The following is a 17,708-nucleotide window of genomic DNA, read 5'->3' as shown; positions in this document are numbered from 1 at the left end:
CTTGACTTTTGGTTGGAACAGCATGAGGTTACATTGGTAGCACCGGTTCAGCTCCGATGTCATCTGTCATGGTGGAGCTTGGAAACGCGATCCAAGTAAATTATACAATAATGACCTTTTCATTCTATCTAAACTAGTATATAGCATTTGCCACGGTGTAATTGATTTCATGGTGCAAGATGGCCAGAGCTGAACATCTCATACATCGCTTCCCGGAGCTTCGTCCAAGAACTCTGCAGCCAGTTAGCTATCTTGGTTAGACAAACTTACTTTAGTGACAGGTGAGGATAGCCATAGAGGATGACTACGCGTGTACTATCTACGAAATACTAATCCAAGGTAGAAGGGCCATATCTGTTGAGTACGTATACTACTGCGAGCTAGTTGAGCTTTAACAAAGTCGGTAATGCCGTAGTAACAACATGTATTGGTCGGGAATGACTAAACTAAGTACATCAATGAACGTCCTTACATATGCTACTCTATCCTATCCTGACTATATTCTAGTGATGTCCTAAATATACTCGCATCTTATCCTGGGTAAGTTGAGTCACGTGGTACCATTTCTGGCAGTTGCGGTTGACCTTGAATTCATAGTTACGATGAGGAGTAATAAGATATTTTAGATCATAATTTAATATTCGAAAGTCCATAGTGATGGTAGCTTGATGCAAGTATATGGTGTGGAAGGTGTGCCTCCTGTATCATTTCAAGGAAATGTCAGAGAACCGGTCGACTACTAAGAGAGTACTGTGTATACATCATGTGGAGCATACAGTCTGGCTCTTATATAGCATACCGAAGAGATCGCCTAGGACACTCATACCTCTCACAACTCCCTTGCTAAGGAGCGTTGGAACCAAAGAATAGCCCCATTTTACACACCAGCTCATCCACTCCCTACAAGTCAATCTTGAACCAAACCAAATTTCTCAAAAGGAAACCATTATGCAATTCCGCTCCACCATGCAAATGCATCCATACACACATATATATGATATAGAAAAACACCGCTCATAGAAAAGAAACCACATTCGAAAGAAAGAAAAGGGTATCTCTGAAAGTTGAAGCGCTCTCCCGCTTTAATAAGTATCCTCGTCACCGCCGCCACCACCATCCCCGAATCCATCATCCCCATACTCATCATCACCGCCATCGAAGTACTGCTCAGCGTTATAATCGCCACCCATCTCATCATCGTCATCCTCAAAGTCATCGTCCATGATCTCCTCCTCAGCCTGTTCATCGTCTGGCTCCAGGAGATCATCATTCTCACCACCCTCGTCATCCTCATCGCCCGTCTTCCGCCGCTTCCCGATATCTTCATCTTCCTCGTCATCATCCTCGAATCCACGCTTAAGCGGGGGCCGCACCATCCGCGCAACGAACCCATCCACCGCTGCACCAGCCTTGAAGTTCGGCTGAATGACCTCCCAAAGATCGTCGCGGGGGAAGAACTTCATGACTATTTCGAGCATCATTAGCAACTACCACTCCCCTTCGCCAAGTATACCTTAAAGGAAAGCAAGAGAAAGCGCGAAAAACTCACTATAAGGCCGCCCACTCAATTTCGGAATAGCTCTCTTCTTCTTCTGATACTTCCCCGAATAAGACGGCATACCGTGGAACGGATCGAAATGCTGTCTCGCCGCCTTCGAATTCCTACCGGACAAGCCCGGATCAAGAACAGAGTAATAAGGACCATCGTGGAACTGCTCGCGAAGAGCCCGGTACAGATCGACTTGCTTTTGTTCGCGCTCGCTTAAGGGTCGGGCTTGCGGGACGGTGTATTTCTGATAAATGAAAAAAAGGTCCGTATAAGCTACTTGCTCTCCTTTTTGTTCTCTCGTAATGGCTTTGCTTGTACTTCAGTTGCGCAAGGACAAGTTAGAGGGACGTACAGGGTAGAGGGGTGTAGGCGCAGTGTCTGGTTCCCCATTTGGGTCATTGTCCCAGGTGAATTCTGCGCCGGGCAGCTTTCTGCCCTTTTTCGCTCCGAACCGGGACATGGGTATGATTTGAAGGTGGACTTTTGTGAAGGATGTGCTGGGATTGTCCTGAGATTTTGGAGTGATAATCTGGAGTCACGGTTTCTTTGCGGCAGAAATGATGAATGAGGAGTAAGTTGCGGCGATCAGAAAAAAAGTTACGGCGGAGGTTCGACTCACCGCCTTCCCAGATGGGTCCCAAGAGGGCAATCAGGGCTTACAAGCTATAACCCTATTACTATTTAAGTGAATAGAAGGATGATTAGCGGGATATAGTGTTGTTCAAATCGATTATAATCTTAATAGGTAGACATAAATGTAGTAATGAGAAGAACTCTTCCAGTGCTGACAGAGCGGTACAGTACTGGTGATGCATGCATCGCTTGGCAATACAGACTTTATAGACCAACAGTCTCAACCTGGCTTCCACCATGCGTCACTGGTCCCCATGGTCCTTCGCTTACCCTCTGCTGTAGTGTGCGCATAATATCCTCGAATCCTGCCATATCACCGCCCGTTTCCTTTAGATGATTGTGCAATGCCACTAGCACCTCGTATTTCGCTGTTGCAACTTTCCAAACTGCATTTTGCGAATCGCCTGCGCCACCTGCAACAAACTCGGCATATGAGCGGGGTGCCTTGAAAAGATAAGGTAGAAGAACGGTCAACGCTGGTGGGGTGAGAGCTGCCCAGGCGCCCGATGAAGGAAGCACTCCTTGGGAAGCTGGGGACAGACTGCCCAAGCCCTGTTCAGAAGGAAGCTGGTACCGAGATGTGCCTGGAACAGAAGAAGTTACTTCCACGGAAAGCTTCTCCCAGTTTGCTGTGATAATAGATCTCATGAAGGAAATGGCTGCTAGAGAGACGTCCTTCATGGCCAAAATATCAGCCGCAGCGACGACGTCCGTCCAGAAAGTGCTGTGTTGGTTCAAGTACATAAAGTACAGTATCCGAGCTGCTGCTGCCTCTTTATGCCAATCTGTGGCTGTCTGACCAGAGGTATTGAGCTCCATCGTATCAGGAAGGTATAGTTTTGAAGGGCCGTGAAGAATCCTGCTCAACACATCCAATGCCTCCTTGTTGGGTGGGCTCGTGGGAAGAGCAAGAACAGGATTCAAGCCCTGTTTAGTAGCCTCCACAAGCAGAACTCGGGGAATGCAAGAAAGCACATTGAGTTGGCCGCTTGGGACAGGCCCATGTGCCCATTGAGCGGACGAGATAGTCACCGACGCGGAAATCCGTGATAAGATTCGGTCTAATAGATGCTTGGGGTTTTGTAGAAAATGATTAGGATACAACTCCGCATACTGCGCAACGTAAGCCATGATAGGACCACATAGATAGTTCAGATCCACAGGGTCCAACTTCGACTCGTCCAAGTAGTAACTCAGGAGAGAGGAATGTATATTCTGCGAAATAAGGAAGTCAAGAGCGGGGGACGAGAAAGTAGATGCCGCCTGGACAAAGGACCGAGCAATAAGGCCCGGGGCCTGGATCTCCAGGAGGTCATGGAAGAAGTTCAACAAGGTCATATGCATCAGAACATCAGTTTTATCGACCATTTCACAAGCCGCAAAATGCAGAAGGCTGCTACTATTGTATCTAGTCTCGATATCCGATATTTGGGAGCTTGAGATAATGTCCCACCGCAGGTTTCCAGCCTTCGCAAGAAAGCCCATCAGCCGGCCTTGGGCTACGGTTTTGTCGCGTTTCGTCAGGCTTCCAGGGCCGTTCTCAGTAAGACTGCACAATGAAAATAAGCGCCCGTAAACGTCTCTGTCGGTGAAAACCCTCCTCCACACAAGACCCTGCCCTCCAGTAGCCTCTTGCCCTTCATTGGAGCCTTCCCCATTCTCTAAGGGGCTTGTCAGATCAACTTCTAATAGTGCCCAGATAGCATCGAATGCAGCCTGAGCGACTGCAGTTGAGGAAGTCGAGAGCCAGAGTTCTACCAAAGAAGCGACCAGCTCAGAGTCACCACCCACGATGGCGGCGTCGCTGGGCGTCTGTCCCGCCTTGCTCAGTAAAGCTAAAGCTAGCGAATTAATGGGTGGCGATGGTGCCTTGAAGCCCGCAATGAAATCGATCGGGGGATCGACCGAACGGAGATCAGCGAAGCTGGTATATGCTGTAGCCTTGATAGCAAGAGTAGTGATAGGAGTGGGGTCCTCTTGGAGTACAGGAAGCAGCTGTGAGACCAGCGGCAAGAGAGTTGCAGGAACACTGCTATCCGTGCTCTCTGTAAGCTGCAGCTTCAGTTTGTCAATGATGGGAATGTCTAAGCGAACGGAGGGGTCGCGTTGGACTTGTTGCAGGTGAAGTTTCACCTCGTTATACGTTGATGGTATTGCCATTTTGTCTGAAATATTTCATTCACAAGCGACCCTCTCCCACAGCTGATGGATAGATAGAAGATGGTTGCTCAGGAACGCCGCATCTATCCTTTGTGATGGTGGGGAAGCTCAATGCAAACACGACAAACAGCAACGATAGCTCCGCACTCTCCATGGTTTAGTTCCTCTACAAGTCAACCTCCAAACGCAGTTCTAGGAACAGCCATTTGTAGCCCCCTCGGTTTTTTCTTGCCGACTTCCATCATGACAGAAAGGTTAAGCTCACTAGTATCTCAAAAGTCGTCCGACTCCGGCCTCCATATCCAACTTCACCCTTTGATCCTCCTCACGATCTCGGACCATATTACCAGACATGCCGCAAGGTCGCAGCAAGGCCCAATTCTCGGAGCTCTGCTCGGGCAACAAAACGGGCGCGAGATAACACTAGAGCACGCTTTCGAATGTATCGTGAAAGAAGGTCCGAACGGCGAGCCCCAACTACCAAATGAATGGTTTAATGAACGGGTCAAACAATGTAAGTCCAACATACGTCACAGGCCCATCTTACCTACTCCACCCGCTGACAACAGGTGTCACAGTCAAGGATGTACACAAAGTCCCTGCCCTCGATATTGTAGGATGGTGGTCAACAGCTCCTCCATCTGGTCCAGACGTAACCCATCTCCCGATTCATCGCCAAATCCTCCAAGACTATAACGAATCCGCGGTGTTCCTCGCATTCCACCCTTCTCAAGTGAAGGGCGCATCAGCAAACGGCGGTAAATTACCATTAACAGTCTACGAGAGTGTATACGAGGGCGAAAATGCGGCAGAAAGCGAGAAGACGATGCAAGTCGACGGCGAAGAACAGTCGCTGAGTATACGGTTCCGGGAACTGCCATATTTCGTCGAAACCGGGGAGGCCGAAATGATAGGCATCGATACTGTCGCTAGAACTGCGAGAAATGCAGCCGTTGAAGGCCCGAGCGCACTCTCCTCAGCCAAGGAAGTGCTGAAGAAGAAAACCGACAACAAGGAACAGTCGGCAGATACCGCGGTGCTCTCTCCGGAGGACGAAGAACGTGAGTTGATCCAGTGCACAGAGCCCACTTCTAATCACTAATATGGTAAACCCTCGCAGTGATCGCGAGTCTCAACACCCGACTAAATGCAATCCGCACACTAGAGTCCCGAATCTCGTTGATAAAATCATACGTCGCTAGTATATCTCCAGAATCTGAAGGTGGTAACCAAAAAAACACAACACCCTCAACGGCAACTCTATCTCACCCGATCCTCCGAAACATAAACTCCCTACTCTCACACCTATCCCTCCTCTCTCCGCAAGAACAGAGTGCATTCTCAGCTGAGGTCCTAGCTCAGAGCAACGATGTTCACCTAGTCGCACTCCTCGGCCAACTAAGCAGCAGCATCAACAGCATGCGCGAACTAGGAAAGAGGACCGCCATCCTAACCAATGTAAGAAGAAGTAACACCTCCCGAAAGACACAAATGTCCCTGCAGAATCGATTTGAGGAAGAACTCTTCTCCCGTGATGGTACTACCCACGGATAAGTGATGGTTAGACTTAGAACAAGTTTGTTGGCCTTAAGGCGTATGATGATCATTAACTCAGTCCCTGGGTGGTTTATAGTGGCGTTTGGTCTTATTAGAACAGCTTATCATGAGGAATGAAGACAATATCTTACGAGGTAGTTTTCTTGGTTACTGTAACTTTCCATCCGAAATGTGAATATCAGTATGAGAGATAGTGGGTCTGTCTGTCTATTGGAATCGTCTCCATAATATCCCGAGGGTATCTAGATATAATCATGTACAATTGAACCTGGAAGCCAAAGAGTATCATATGCAAAAAGAAAGGCCAAAAGACCATATTGTCGAGACTTCGTCCCATGACACGCGTAGAAATGAAGCGAATGGTAAAACAAAAACAGGGTATTCTTAACATAAAGCAAGCCATGCATGGAATCAACGCCAAACATGTGACTTCATTACACATGATATGAGATCAACATAAAGCGCTCAAGTTGGAACCTAGTGCTGCACTGCGCTCAAAAGCTTATTGTTAGCTAGACATCACGGGTTGTCCTGCCCCCACCATGAGATGGAGGGTGATACGATTCAGGCATAGGCATCGGTGGTTGTTCCTGTAGGGCATCCGGTGGGTAAGGAGCGTTGTGATGGGCTGTAGTGCTCGTGTGGTGATGGTCGGATTCCGAGTCGGATGGGACAATATAAGGGTTGCTGAACGGGTTATCATACGGCGAGTATGGGCGTGGTGAGTGAGTCTCGGGATCCAGTAAGGCTGGGTTGCTCAATCTATTGTGAGATGGGTAGTAGTGCCCATGATCAACGTCGTCGTAGGGTGGAGGATTCAATCCCACATCGCCTTCAGGCCGCGCTGTAGGATCCGGCTGAGCATTTGAGAGGAGAACTTGCCCTTCCTCATCGGGAGTATAGCGCCCTGTTCGCCCGCTATTCATCATCGCACCTGCGCCTTGGTAGGCTGTCGCATTGGTTCCACCAGCACCGTCAAGGTCGATCGCTTCGTTGTGGGTACGATAGCTAGGGTCGAGCATTCTCTTCTTGCGGCCAACGAAAAGCCAGCGTATGCTGCGGCTGATAGCCTTCACGAGGTCCCAAGGATTAAGACAATCGATAAAGGCCTTCATGCCCCAACGGCCACCTTGGTAGGTTGCTTTGCCATTTCCGTAGAAGTCAGTCACCTCGACTGCAGTGTTTCCGATCGAGTAGGGCTTCCACGAAAAGGCCCATAGGTGCAGGAAGGCAAAGATAGCCATTTCAATAGAGATAAGCAAATTAGGAAGTCCGACCTTGAGATCCTGTTCTGCTATTTTTTTGGTGGCCTTGATCGCTCCCGCGGAGAATAGGAAGCTAATGCATATCTGAATTCCGGATTAGACGTTGTGGACGAGGGCCTGGCACAAGGTCTGCACTCACACTTTGCCAGAAAGAAAGAAAAATCACAAGTTTGATCGAAAGAATCTTCATGAAGGGATTGTACTGGCTAATGTCATCTTTGATCTGGATATAGAATTGAATCAGGCAGTACATCGCAATAGTGACAGCAATACATTCGACAGCCATGACCTATTTAGCCGAATTAGTTTGGAATCAAAAGGCTACCAGTTCCTTGGACCATACCCAGATATGAGAAAATGCTGGATTAAGTGATGACTCGCAGTACACATCGAAATGCTGCGTGATGACCGCGACGATAGTCATAAGGACACGCAGTAAACAGTACTGAAAGACAGACACCCAAACGACCTAAGTGAAATGGTCCGGTTAGTATAGGTGACCCTCTGCAAAAACCACTATCCATATAGGTGCCCTAAGCGCCTTACATTAAACCATGTCAATCCACTTCGCGGGGTCCTCCATATCCCGCGCTCTCCTCCACAACACCTTTTGAACCAGGTCAATGGCCAGACCCATGGCTTTGGGTCAATTCCGCGAAAGTATTCCTTCTGACTCCGTAAGTCTGGCGCAATGTAGTGGCAGAGCAGGGCGAAGAATGCCGATATTGTGAACGCTTCGTAGCAGTCGCCGATCACGGAGAAGTAAACCGATTTTTGATAGAAATAGATGCTGAGCCATGCGACGAGGGAGTAAACTGGAACCATGAGGAGGATTCGGATAATACTGTGTCAGAGGAAACGCCATTAGTGTCGACTATCATAGAAGCCAAGGAGGAAGAGGGGTGTGGTAGCAGAGATGGGGGCCATACTGTCGTTGCTCGATGGGTTTGCTGTAATGCGTGGCATGGCACATAATCAAGAAAAAAGAGACCCCTACAGCTATGAGCGCGAACACGCCGCCAACAATCTCGCAGAGCTGGTGGAACGTAATGCCGCCATTCCACAAGTCTGCCTCTTCAACTGCGGTTCGAGTCTCCTATTAGCTAGTGATCTTGAAGGGGTGGGTTAGGAATTGGGAGCGTACTGGTCTCCTCTTCCAGTGTCGAGTTACACACTGGCCAGCCCATTTTAGCGCCAGATAACGAGACCTGTAATAGGAAAATACAGGTCTCGGTTGATTGAGAAAGCAAAGGGTGGTGAGAAAGTGAGAGTAGAACGAAGAATACTTTTTGAGATGTTTATCCGCGGACAGCAGCAGGCAGCGCTATCTTATCCGCCCGTTGGTTTTTGCTCCGAAGAGGCCCACCCCCTGAGGTCAGTTCTTTCTTCTTTGTCGGTTTCGCGACGTCAACAGGAGATTTTGTGTCTCGACAATGTCCCTGGAATAATTGCAAGGATATGGATGGCATCGGTAATTTCATTCAGGTAGTGGAGAGAGGAGGAAACAACAACGCATGACAACGAAAAAGAAAAAATCATTAAGGGATCGGCAGGACCTAATCTATAGCCAGAAGACAAAGGAGACTGTCCACAAGGCTGATGAACACTTGGGTCTCCGAAAATAGTTGTCCATGTTAGCCCTCGTGTGGAGCATTCATCGTGGCGGTGATCACTCCCAGGATTTATTTCGGTATGCACTGCGCCTCGGGACTGGAAGGATTGGCTCCCAATCATGAGTGAGGTCCAGCAAGCACAAGAAACGCTAAGCTTTTCTCCCAAGCCCCGATGACTAAGGCTATATCAAGAGGATAACTAATGGTGCAGGGAACAATATTCATCATGATTTCTCTGTTTTTATTTCCAGTAATATACATTCCTAAAGCGCCCATACGGCAGTTTTCGGCCCTATATTGTACACGTCATAAACCCTAGCGAACATCACAAGAAAAGAAGCCATAGCTTGGTCAGATTCTTAATCTGAGAACGCAGCCCGAATGTTACATGATATCATCACCAGTTCAAGAACCTTCTTAATGACGACCTCTTCGATCGCCCCTCCAGGAATCCCCAAAGCCACCTCGACCTCGTCCGCGACCACCTCGTCGCCGATTCCGACCGGCAAATTCAGGGCCATTGTCCACAAATAGGTCACCGTCCTCGAATGATATCCGGCGAGTTTCGTCGCCACCGGGACGAGGATACGATCCTTTTCGCAGCAAATCATCGAATCGGTCTAAACGTCGGTCCGCCACGTCGCGAGGGACAGGAAGATAGTACAGTTTAGGCTTGGTGGTAGTAGACATGAATAGCTCATCGAGAGGCTTGAATCCTTGACCAGGTCGAGAGCTGGGCTCAACTTTAGAAGGCCCACTGGGACGTCGGTCCTTCTTCTCCATATCCGCTCGTGGACCCAATGGTGGGGGCCGAGAAAAGTCACCTGGCGCCGGTCCGTGGGCTTGACGGGATCCCGCATTCTTCGGGCCGATTTCTTCCAAGACAGCCTCTACTCCGTCGTCGGTTCGATCGTACTTTACCTCCCAGCGAGCTGGAGGACCGCTACGTCCACGAGAATTCTCTTCCGTATCAATCCATAGTTGCAACTTATGCTCCGGGATGAAGTCCACAAACAAAGTTTTGCGGTTCCGCTCGTTAGGCCAAACGGTATTGTGAAGAGCAGCACGGGCACGAGACGCTGCCGTAACATTTGTAAAGCTGACAAAACAATGTGTCTTGATGGAATCCAGGTAGAAATTGACAACAACGTCGGGATCGGGCGAAGCTCCAGGGGGTGATGCAACACTAATGAGGTGACTCTTGAGAGCAGCCGGTTGAAGCGGGCGCATCAGGCCACCCACATACAGTGCTGCTGTCGCAACATGCAAGGCCGGCTCAACTTCTGCATCTTCAGTTACTGTATCAGCGGGGGGAGATGCAGGACGGGTCTGTTCTGTCTCGCCAGCTGCAAAGAGGCGCTTGAAACGAACGTCATGTTTCGGCGCAGTGCTCTTTTTGCTTCGTGAGTTATCGGGACTAGAAGGAGAACGTGGGTCATCACGAGGTACAGAAGCTTGTTCATCAGGTAGATCGGCATGGACATGTTCTTCTGGGGTCTCTTGCGAAACTGAGACAACCTCGTCCGCTTTGGTGTCCCCATCAATATCCATCGCGCCTCTGTCCTCCGGTAAGAGAACCCTAGGGGCTTCTGCTGGAAGCTTCGCCTTTTTATTCGCCAGCGCGTCGGGCGTAGGAACAGGGCTTTGACTGCGACGCTTCCTTTTTCGAGAATCTTCAATAAGCTCCTCGGGAGGAAGTGGTGTAGACAGTCCAGTAGCCAACTCTGAGGGCGGTGCAGCAGCTGGCGCAACCTTTTCAGCGGAGTCAGTCTGGCCTGTGCTTGCTTCCCTCGCAGGTGTAGGTTCCTTCTCTTCTGTATCTCCGGGAGCCTGCTCAATCGGTTGCGTTGGAGTGCCAGTTTCAGGTTGGGCTTCTGCTGGTTCTGCCGGTTCCGACTTGGACGGTTGTTGCTGGTTCTTCTCAGTAGGTGCGTCGTCATCCTGTGTCACATCTGTAGTCATCTTTTCGGCCTGTGTTTCACCAGCATCAATGCCTGGCACTTCTTGGTCATGATGTTGCTCCTGCACCTGTTCTGCAGGGTTGGGGTCGTGTGACTCTGCAGCAGCATCCACGGGAGGCGGCGTAGGTTGTTTCCCCTCGGCGGGTTGTAACTCCTCAATAGCATCTTGTGTCGCGGCAGGCTCTTCGTTCGCGACTGGGCTCTCGTCGCCCTTAGCGTCTTCCTCCACGAGTCTGTCAATAATTTGTTGTTTGACTCTGAGGCCGGTCTGCGCAATGCCGCGCCGCTTCAGTTCCGCCTTCAATTCAGTCACTTTCCATGTTGAGTAATCGGTCATGATGACGGGTATCGCTTGCTGTCAGAAACGGGGTCATGTAAGATAGTACGTAAAGGATAAATTCACGGAGCGAATGTCGTGGGGATTGTCAGGGCCATAGTTGTTTGCGATGCGATTGCCCCTGCGGTCGGACTCCAGCCCGAGTTGCGGGCTTCAAAGCTTTGGGCGGAATGATGTAGCGCACTAACCGGATGTGGATTAATGTCATCAATGACCTGTCTCTTCGGGTTTAGCGCCTTCCCAGATTGACTTCTTCGAATATGCTTCCATTTTGTCAATTCTCCTTAAACCGAACTATATGTCCTTGTGACCAGATATTCTGCTTAGATAGAGGCTAGTGGACTAAGTTCAATCAATTGTTGCACGCACCTTTCTTCTTAGTTGCTTCTCTCTATCTATACTAATGATCCTAGTTACGTTATCTTGAAATTAGTACGACCAGCACAAGATATATTTTGATACTAGCCACAACATTTCAAATGATGTGATAGAGCAACTTTTCATGTAGCTACGCAACCACTACCACTTGGAGTCCGTCAAATATTGCTAAATTAATAAAGAAAGGCATTTATTAGCCTCGTATTGAACCTATGGGACTATTACTCCAGCACTAAGTATCTGAATACGAGAAGTCTGATGTACTGCTTCTTCGTGATTGGTCACTTCGAGAGCAACGATCATGTATACACCTACTCAATTACAAATAGAGTGACTCAAGTCCCCTATAATAAATTTGCCCATCATCTTGAAGCCTGACTTTCTTCTCTCTATTATACTAAAGCTATTGTTCCTATTAACTTTCAAATCCAACCCCCTCCCCAACTACCCACCATGGCAATCAAAGCCGCCCAAAACAACCAAGCCATCTACTTCCGCAACCTCCACACCCCAGGCCACCCAATTCTCCTCACCAACGTATACGACCCAGCCACAGCCTCTTTAATCGCAAACCACCCCTCCACAAAAGCAATCGCGACGGCCAGCTACGCCATCGCAGCCTCCCAAGGCATCCCTGATGACGCCCTAACACTACCCCAAAACCTAGCCGCCGTTCGCTCCATAGCAGCTACCCTAAAACCCAACAACCCCTCAGGAAATAAAGTCTCAGATGAAGTTGCAACAAAGCTTCCCCTAACTGTCGACATCCAGGACGGCTACGCAGACGTGGCCGAAACGATCAGGGAAATCATCAATCTGGGCGCAGTGGGATGCAACCTTGAAGATCTAGACGGTACTACGGGACAGTTACGGCCTTTGGCGGAGGCCGTGGCGCGGATTGAACTGGCGGTTCGGACTGCTGCGGAGCTCGGTGTTCCTGATTTTGTGGTCAATGCGAGGACGGATGTCCTTGGGGCTAACCCCGGTGGCAAACCTGGAAGTATTCAGGATGCGATTGAGAGGGGGAGGGCCTTTTTGAGGGCTGGGGCTTGTACTGTGTTTGTTTGGGGTGGAGCGGGTGGAAGGGGAGTGTCGAGGGAGGAGATTAAGGAGTTGGTTGAGACTTTTCAGGGGAAATTGAATGTGAAGTTGGTGCTGCGAGATGGGTTTTTGACTGTACCAGAGGTGAAGGAGCTGGGGGTTGCGAGGATTAGTTTGGGGCCAGAGCTGTATCGAGCTGCGATGAGTGGGTTTATGGAGAAGGCTGATGCGGTGTTGGCTTCTTATAGTTGAGTACTTTATGACAGATGTTGGTTTAGTGCAGAATCTAATCGTATGTATTCAATCTGTGTACATCAGAAAGGGAAGCATATGAGCTAGATACGATAATCGATGCCAGAAACGCGGCATTTGTTGGATTGTAGTGATAACAGGGAGCCAATTCGTAAGCTTCGATGAGACAACCCCGCATTACTAGCACGCCTTATCAATTTAGCATAGAGGACTCTTCACTCCGAGGATACTAGGACATCGGTGTTCGGTGTTCAAATATAGCTACTTAGCAGCTAGACTCTCTGACAGAAAAGTATTAAAGAAGCAATAGAACCGACGAAAACTATTCAACCTTCAAATAATTAATTATCTACAACATGGGCACTCATCAACCTCTTCCTTCCTTCCTACCAGTTGATAACCCTACTCAACCATTCTGGCGCACAGAACCTCACCCACTGGACGAACTCCGAAGCACAGAAGCTCTTCCAGGCCAGAGTGATATCGTCATTATCGGGGCCGGTTATTCTGGTGTTAGCATTGCATATCATCTCCTGAAACATCTGGATGGCCACAATAAGCCTCACCCCGCTATTACTATCCTTGAAGCTAGGCAAATCTGCTCTGGTGCAACTGGTCGAAATGGTAAGTTTCCTAGGTCATCATTTTCATGGTAGTTAACCTGACTATTACTTTAGGTGGCCACCTACGACCCGACTTGTATGACCGTATCCCTACCTATATTAGGAGATATGGAGTGGATGCTGCAGCCGAGGTGGCCAACTTTGAACTCAGTCATGTAAAAGCATTCAAGAATCTCCTTGCGGAAGAAAACATTGACTGTGATTTCAATATCACTCGGTGTTTAAGCGTTTATTTAGATGAAGCGGCAGGAGAAAAGGCAAGAAAGAAATATAAAGAACTAGTGTCACGAGGTCTGGCTTTTGCAGACGACATACACTATACACCACCAAAGAATGCAGAAGGGGTAAGGGCGTTTTCTTTGTCAATGTTCAGAGAAAGCTATTCAGCTAAGACACAAATTCTACACAGGTTTCTGGAATCAAAGGTGCCAAAGCATGCCTCTCATACACATCAGGTACCCTGTGGCCCTACAAGCTTATATTGGGTCTCCTTTCGAAGGTTGCGGACTCGCCTGCCGTTAATGTGCAAGCATTTACTCCGGTTACTTCCGTAGTATCTGACAGTTCCGGTCATATAATCCATACCCCGCGGGGATCCGTCCGCACGTCTAAAGTTGTCTACGCCTCGAATGCATACACATCCGGCCTGCTGCCCGAGTATTCAGCGAGTATAGTTCCCTGCCGTGGAATATGTTGCCATATTGGGATCCCGGAGGGTAAGACCGCACCATTCTTGCCATACTCTTACGGCATTGGCACGAAGACAGGCGAAAGCGGCGGCAGCTACCTGATCTCGAGGCCGGACGGAAGTATTATCGTTGGAGGTGCTCAACGCACATTCATAGACCGGAAAGACCAGTGGTATGCGGTGATTGATGACAGCACGCTGATAGAACCAACTAAAGACTACTACAATGACTTTATGCAGCGTACATTCAAAGGCTGGGAAGATAGTGGGGCCTACGTGAAGGAGATTTGGACAGGCAGTGAGTGTTTTCAAGCCGGAGGATATCCACTGGGATGAGCCTGACATTAACAAACCATCTTCTGTAACAGTTATGGGGTATTCGTATGATACTAGCCCTCATGTGGGTGAAGTTCCCGATAAACCCGGGCAATACATTTGTGCCGGATTTGATGGTCATGGCATGCCAGTGATCTTCCTGGCCGCAAAAGGACTTGCCGACATGATTCATCATGGTAAGAGCTTCGAGGATGTTCACTTGCCTCGACTTTACAAGTCAACGGCTGTGAGGATAACGAACGCACAAGAAGGACCGGAAGGAGGCGATATATTCAGTTTGAATTGACGACAAGAGTCTTAAAGATTAAATACAGTACAGCATTTATGATTGGTGTCCGGTAGTGAAATAATCGCAATGCTGGTCTCCTGTATGTACAACTGCAAGCTACATAGAGTAGTATATTCCGGTAAGGATGTAGAATCTCTCGGCATATCGAACAACACTACAACTCCGAGTGGCAATCTTGATGGATAAAGTTACTAGGGACGGAAAAACAATGGAGCCGCCGAAATCGGGGTCAAGGAATTTCCAGTGCTCCTATTGGTTTCGTATGACGAATACGCATCTCTAGTGGGTCAGGCTTCAAAGAGTCATAATGTGAGATCTGCGCATCCCTCCTTCTGATTTTCTTCCTCTCCCATCTCCTTTGTTTGTCACAAAGTTCTTCATTTCAATTCGCATATATTTCATTTTGTTTGATCAGATTTTTTTTTTTCTTCTCAAGCGAATTGCTCAAAATGGCCACTGAATCGAACAGTGCGCCTGCACAACCCCGTCAGTAATCCCCCATGCCCCACTATGACTTATGAAAATGAACAGCTACTAAATCCCGTAGAGAGACTCGACTCTCAACCTGAGAACCCTTTCTCAAACCTCATCACGGATCAGTTGTTTGTTTCGATCCCCTCGTTCACTTTGGAATCGGGCGTTACGTTGTACAATGTCCCAGTGGCCTACACTACGCGGGGTCAGCTGTCCGAGACCGGAGACAATGCCTTAGTGATCTGTCACGCTCTGAGCGGTAGCGCGGATGTCGCAGATTGGTGGGGACCACTTCTGGGTGGCCCTGGACAGGCCTTCGACACATCTCGATTTTTCGTGATCTGCTTGAATAGCCTGGGTAGCCCATACGGAAGCGCTAGTGCCGTAACCTACAAGGATGGAAACCCAGAAAAGGGACTGTATGGACCGGAATTTCCACTTACTACAGTTCGTGATGATGTGAGGTAGGTGGTTGGCTATGTGGGGGATTCCGAAGTGTGCAGGGCAACTTACATGAAGTACAGGATCCACAAGATCGTTCTGGATTATCTGGGAGTTCGACAGATTGCTGCCGTTGTGGGCGGCTCCATGGGCGGTATGCTCACTTTGGAATATGCCTACTTCGGTAAAGATTATGTACGAGCGATTGTGCCGATTGCCACCTCTCCGCGGCATTCCGCATGGTGCATCAGTTGGGGAGAGGCCCAGCGCCAAAGCATCTATAGCGACCCTAAATACGAGGACGGCTATTATTCTTTTGATGATCCTCCTGCTACTGGTCTTGGCGCAGCTCGCATGTCCGCTCTTCTTACCTACCGGAGCCGCAACTCGTTCGAATCTCGGTTTGGGCGAAATGTGCCGGACCCTACCAAACAACAAAACATTAAGGGCACGGAAAAGCTGCCTACACCCCCGAATGAGCACTGGGCTATTCATAATGACGGGCACAAAGGTGGTCGTTCGACACCTAGTGGGCGCAACTCCCCCACCTCTCCCACACCGCAACAGACCGAAGTTCAGTACATGGACCCCCAGTTCTCCGGAACCAAAACTTTCAGTAAAACCATCGATAGCGCACTGAAGAGCGGTCAGAAGCGTCCGCCAACCTATTTCTCCGCCCAGTCGTATCTGCGTTACCAGGGTGAGAAGTTTGTGAAACGGTTCGATGCTAACTGTTACATCGCTATCACACGCAAACTGGACACACATGACGTGTCAAGGCAACGAGCGAGCCCGACGTCGAGTGATCCAGTTCGCGAGGCTTTGGCGCAAATTCAACAGCCAGCATTGGTATTGGGAATCGAGAGTGACGGCCTATTCACTTTTGAGGAGCAGAAAGAGATTGCAGCTGGCATTCCGGACTCACGCCTCAAACGAATCGAAAGCCCAGAGGGCCACGATGCCTTCCTCCTCCAGTTTGAGCAGGTCAACCGCTACATTCTGGAGTTCTTCCGCGAAGTTTTGCCGGACATCATGTCCAAGGCTCCAGCTGATGGGGCCGTGGAGGTGGACGGGGTGAATAAGCTAACTAAGAGCAGCACATTCGGAGAGGCGGAGGTGGAAGATATCACCGCCTGGTAAAGGGATAACAATGGTTTTCGAACTTATTTGGCGCATACGTTGCAGCCTTATCTTTATCGAATGATGCTCTATGGGTCACCAGGGGGTCACCGTACCTTCTCTCGTTTTAACAACCGAGAGAGAGGGTACGCCGCGGACCCCCATCCCGCTCGCATCTAGTTTTTCGGGGAAGTAGCGGTGCGGTCTTTGTTATTTTCTTTCTGAGCCAGTCAGAGAGTTGAGCATCCAACTGCCTCTCTCGTACCTCACTAACAGGTAAGGCTGTAAAAGAAGCATCCAACTGCTCTCCATCAATAGCCCTTTTCACAGTGTTCTCCCTCAACTAGGGAGTCTCCAGTAGGGTGGTGGACGATCTTTCAACATAATCAATAGATCTTCCGATAGCATAGTAGATAGATGTCAACCATCAATGCTTGAAAATATGAGAATTGAATTGTTAGACTTGGATTCAGTATTATCAATGGTAACAGACGAGGGAAGTACTAGTAGCTTGTAAAGATTGCGTCTGTCAAGACAAGCGGTAGGTTACTACCCAACTCTTACGATATTGCGCACGAGCGCCCGCTTGGTTCGAATTAGTCTTTCAGAGATGGCAACTAAAAAGCAAGATAAAAGTATGATACTTCCAGAAAGTATATGGGCAAAAAAAAACATCCGTGCATCATCCGTGAATCGAACACGGGCCTCATCGATGGCAACGATGAATTCTACCACTAGACCAATGATGCTCGTTTGATGTGAGTTCACCCGTCTTATGTCGCTATGAGCGACATATACTCTCGCAGTAGTCTCAAGGAAGAACATGCCCAGATGCTGTGAGGTCATGTTGCGAACCCACCTCGAGGACCAAAAGTCATCGGAGTATCTTCAAAGCCCGGAACCGGGTATCGTCGAAGAGCCTCTGCATCTTCCTTGGTAGCATCTGCAATAAAGCACAGATCACGCATGATCCTTAGGTACTATGACGGAGT

At 48.9% G+C, this 17,708-nt stretch overlaps 8 protein-coding genes and 1 non-coding gene across 9 annotated transcripts; 4 read left to right on the top strand and 5 right to left on the bottom strand.

Annotated features, from left to right (window-relative positions):
• Positions 1-1,082: 1,082 nt before the first annotated feature.
• F9C07_6297 (putative DNA-directed RNA polymerase III subunit RPC7) lies at positions 1,083-2,009 on the bottom strand (the record flags this gene model as incomplete). The annotated part of the gene is made up of 3 exons (XM_041292844.1): positions 1,083-1,465; positions 1,550-1,793; positions 1,902-2,009. 3 exons carry the CDS (start codon positions 2,007-2,009, stop codon positions 1,083-1,085), a joined length of 735 nt encoding a protein of 244 aa, XP_041147605.1.
• Positions 2,010-2,132: 123 nt separating this feature from the next.
• Positions 2,133-4,475, bottom strand: F9C07_2284804 (uncharacterized protein). Its single transcript, XM_041286355.2, has one exon. It carries the CDS (start codon positions 4,340-4,342, stop codon positions 2,387-2,389), a length of 1,956 nt encoding a protein of 651 aa, XP_041147604.1. The 5' UTR covers positions 4,343-4,475; the 3' UTR covers positions 2,133-2,386.
• A 110-nt stretch (positions 4,476-4,585) lies between these two features.
• F9C07_6299 (putative COP9 signalosome subunit 6) lies at positions 4,586-5,896 on the top strand (the record flags this gene model as incomplete). Its single annotated transcript, XM_071511448.1, has 3 exons — positions 4,586-4,856; positions 4,879-5,403; positions 5,556-5,896. The coding sequence occupies 3 exons, from the start codon at positions 4,586-4,588 to the stop codon at positions 5,894-5,896; spliced, it is 1,137 nt and encodes a 378-aa protein (XP_071364401.1).
• Positions 5,897-6,411: 515 nt separating this feature from the next.
• Positions 6,412-8,351, bottom strand: F9C07_2234079 (organic solute transporter Ostalpha-domain-containing protein; the record flags this gene model as incomplete). Its single annotated transcript, XM_041292843.1, has 6 exons — positions 6,412-7,248; positions 7,304-7,453; positions 7,508-7,633; positions 7,711-8,008; positions 8,094-8,244; positions 8,309-8,351. 6 exons carry the CDS (start codon positions 8,349-8,351, stop codon positions 6,412-6,414), a joined length of 1,605 nt encoding a protein of 534 aa, XP_041147602.1.
• Positions 8,352-9,194: 843 nt separating this feature from the next.
• Positions 9,195-11,075, bottom strand: F9C07_6301 (SAP domain protein; the record flags this gene model as incomplete). Its single annotated transcript, XM_041286354.1, has 1 exon — positions 9,195-11,075. One exon carries the CDS (start codon positions 11,073-11,075, stop codon positions 9,195-9,197), a length of 1,881 nt encoding a protein of 626 aa, XP_041147601.1.
• An 831-nt stretch (positions 11,076-11,906) lies between these two features.
• Positions 11,907-12,746, top strand: F9C07_6302 (carboxyphosphonoenolpyruvate phosphonomutase-like protein; the record flags this gene model as incomplete). Its single annotated transcript, XM_041286362.1, has 1 exon — positions 11,907-12,746. One exon carries the CDS (start codon positions 11,907-11,909, stop codon positions 12,744-12,746), a length of 840 nt encoding a protein of 279 aa, XP_041147600.1.
• Positions 12,747-12,990: 244 nt separating this feature from the next.
• F9C07_1647406 (FAD dependent oxidoreductase) lies at positions 12,991-14,905 on the top strand. Its single transcript, XM_041292852.2, has 4 exons — positions 12,991-13,370; positions 13,424-13,713; positions 13,779-14,355; positions 14,426-14,905. The coding sequence occupies exons 1-4, from the start codon at positions 13,103-13,105 to the stop codon at positions 14,677-14,679; spliced, it is 1,389 nt and encodes a 462-aa protein (XP_041147599.1). The 5' UTR covers positions 12,991-13,102; the 3' UTR covers positions 14,680-14,905.
• Positions 14,906-14,921: 16 nt separating this feature from the next.
• Positions 14,922-17,417, top strand: F9C07_2163056 (Alpha/Beta hydrolase protein). Its single transcript, XM_041292851.2, has 2 exons — positions 14,922-15,620; positions 15,681-17,417. The coding sequence occupies exons 1-2, from the start codon at positions 15,193-15,195 to the stop codon at positions 16,735-16,737; spliced, it is 1,485 nt and encodes a 494-aa protein (XP_041147598.1). The 5' UTR covers positions 14,922-15,192; the 3' UTR covers positions 16,738-17,417.
• Positions 17,395-17,465, bottom strand: F9C07_t184. Its single transcript has one exon. It is a non-coding gene; the product is annotated as a tRNA-Gly (tRNA).
• Between the last annotated feature and the right edge of the window lie 243 nt (positions 17,466-17,708).

This window comes from Aspergillus flavus, chromosome 5, assembly GCF_009017415.1.
Source record: "Aspergillus flavus chromosome 5, complete sequence".
Lineage (NCBI taxonomy): Eukaryota > Fungi > Ascomycota > Eurotiomycetes > Eurotiales > Aspergillaceae > Aspergillus > Aspergillus flavus.
Note: the sequence above shows the minus strand (reverse complement) of the source record. Positions and strands in the feature narration are given on the sequence as shown.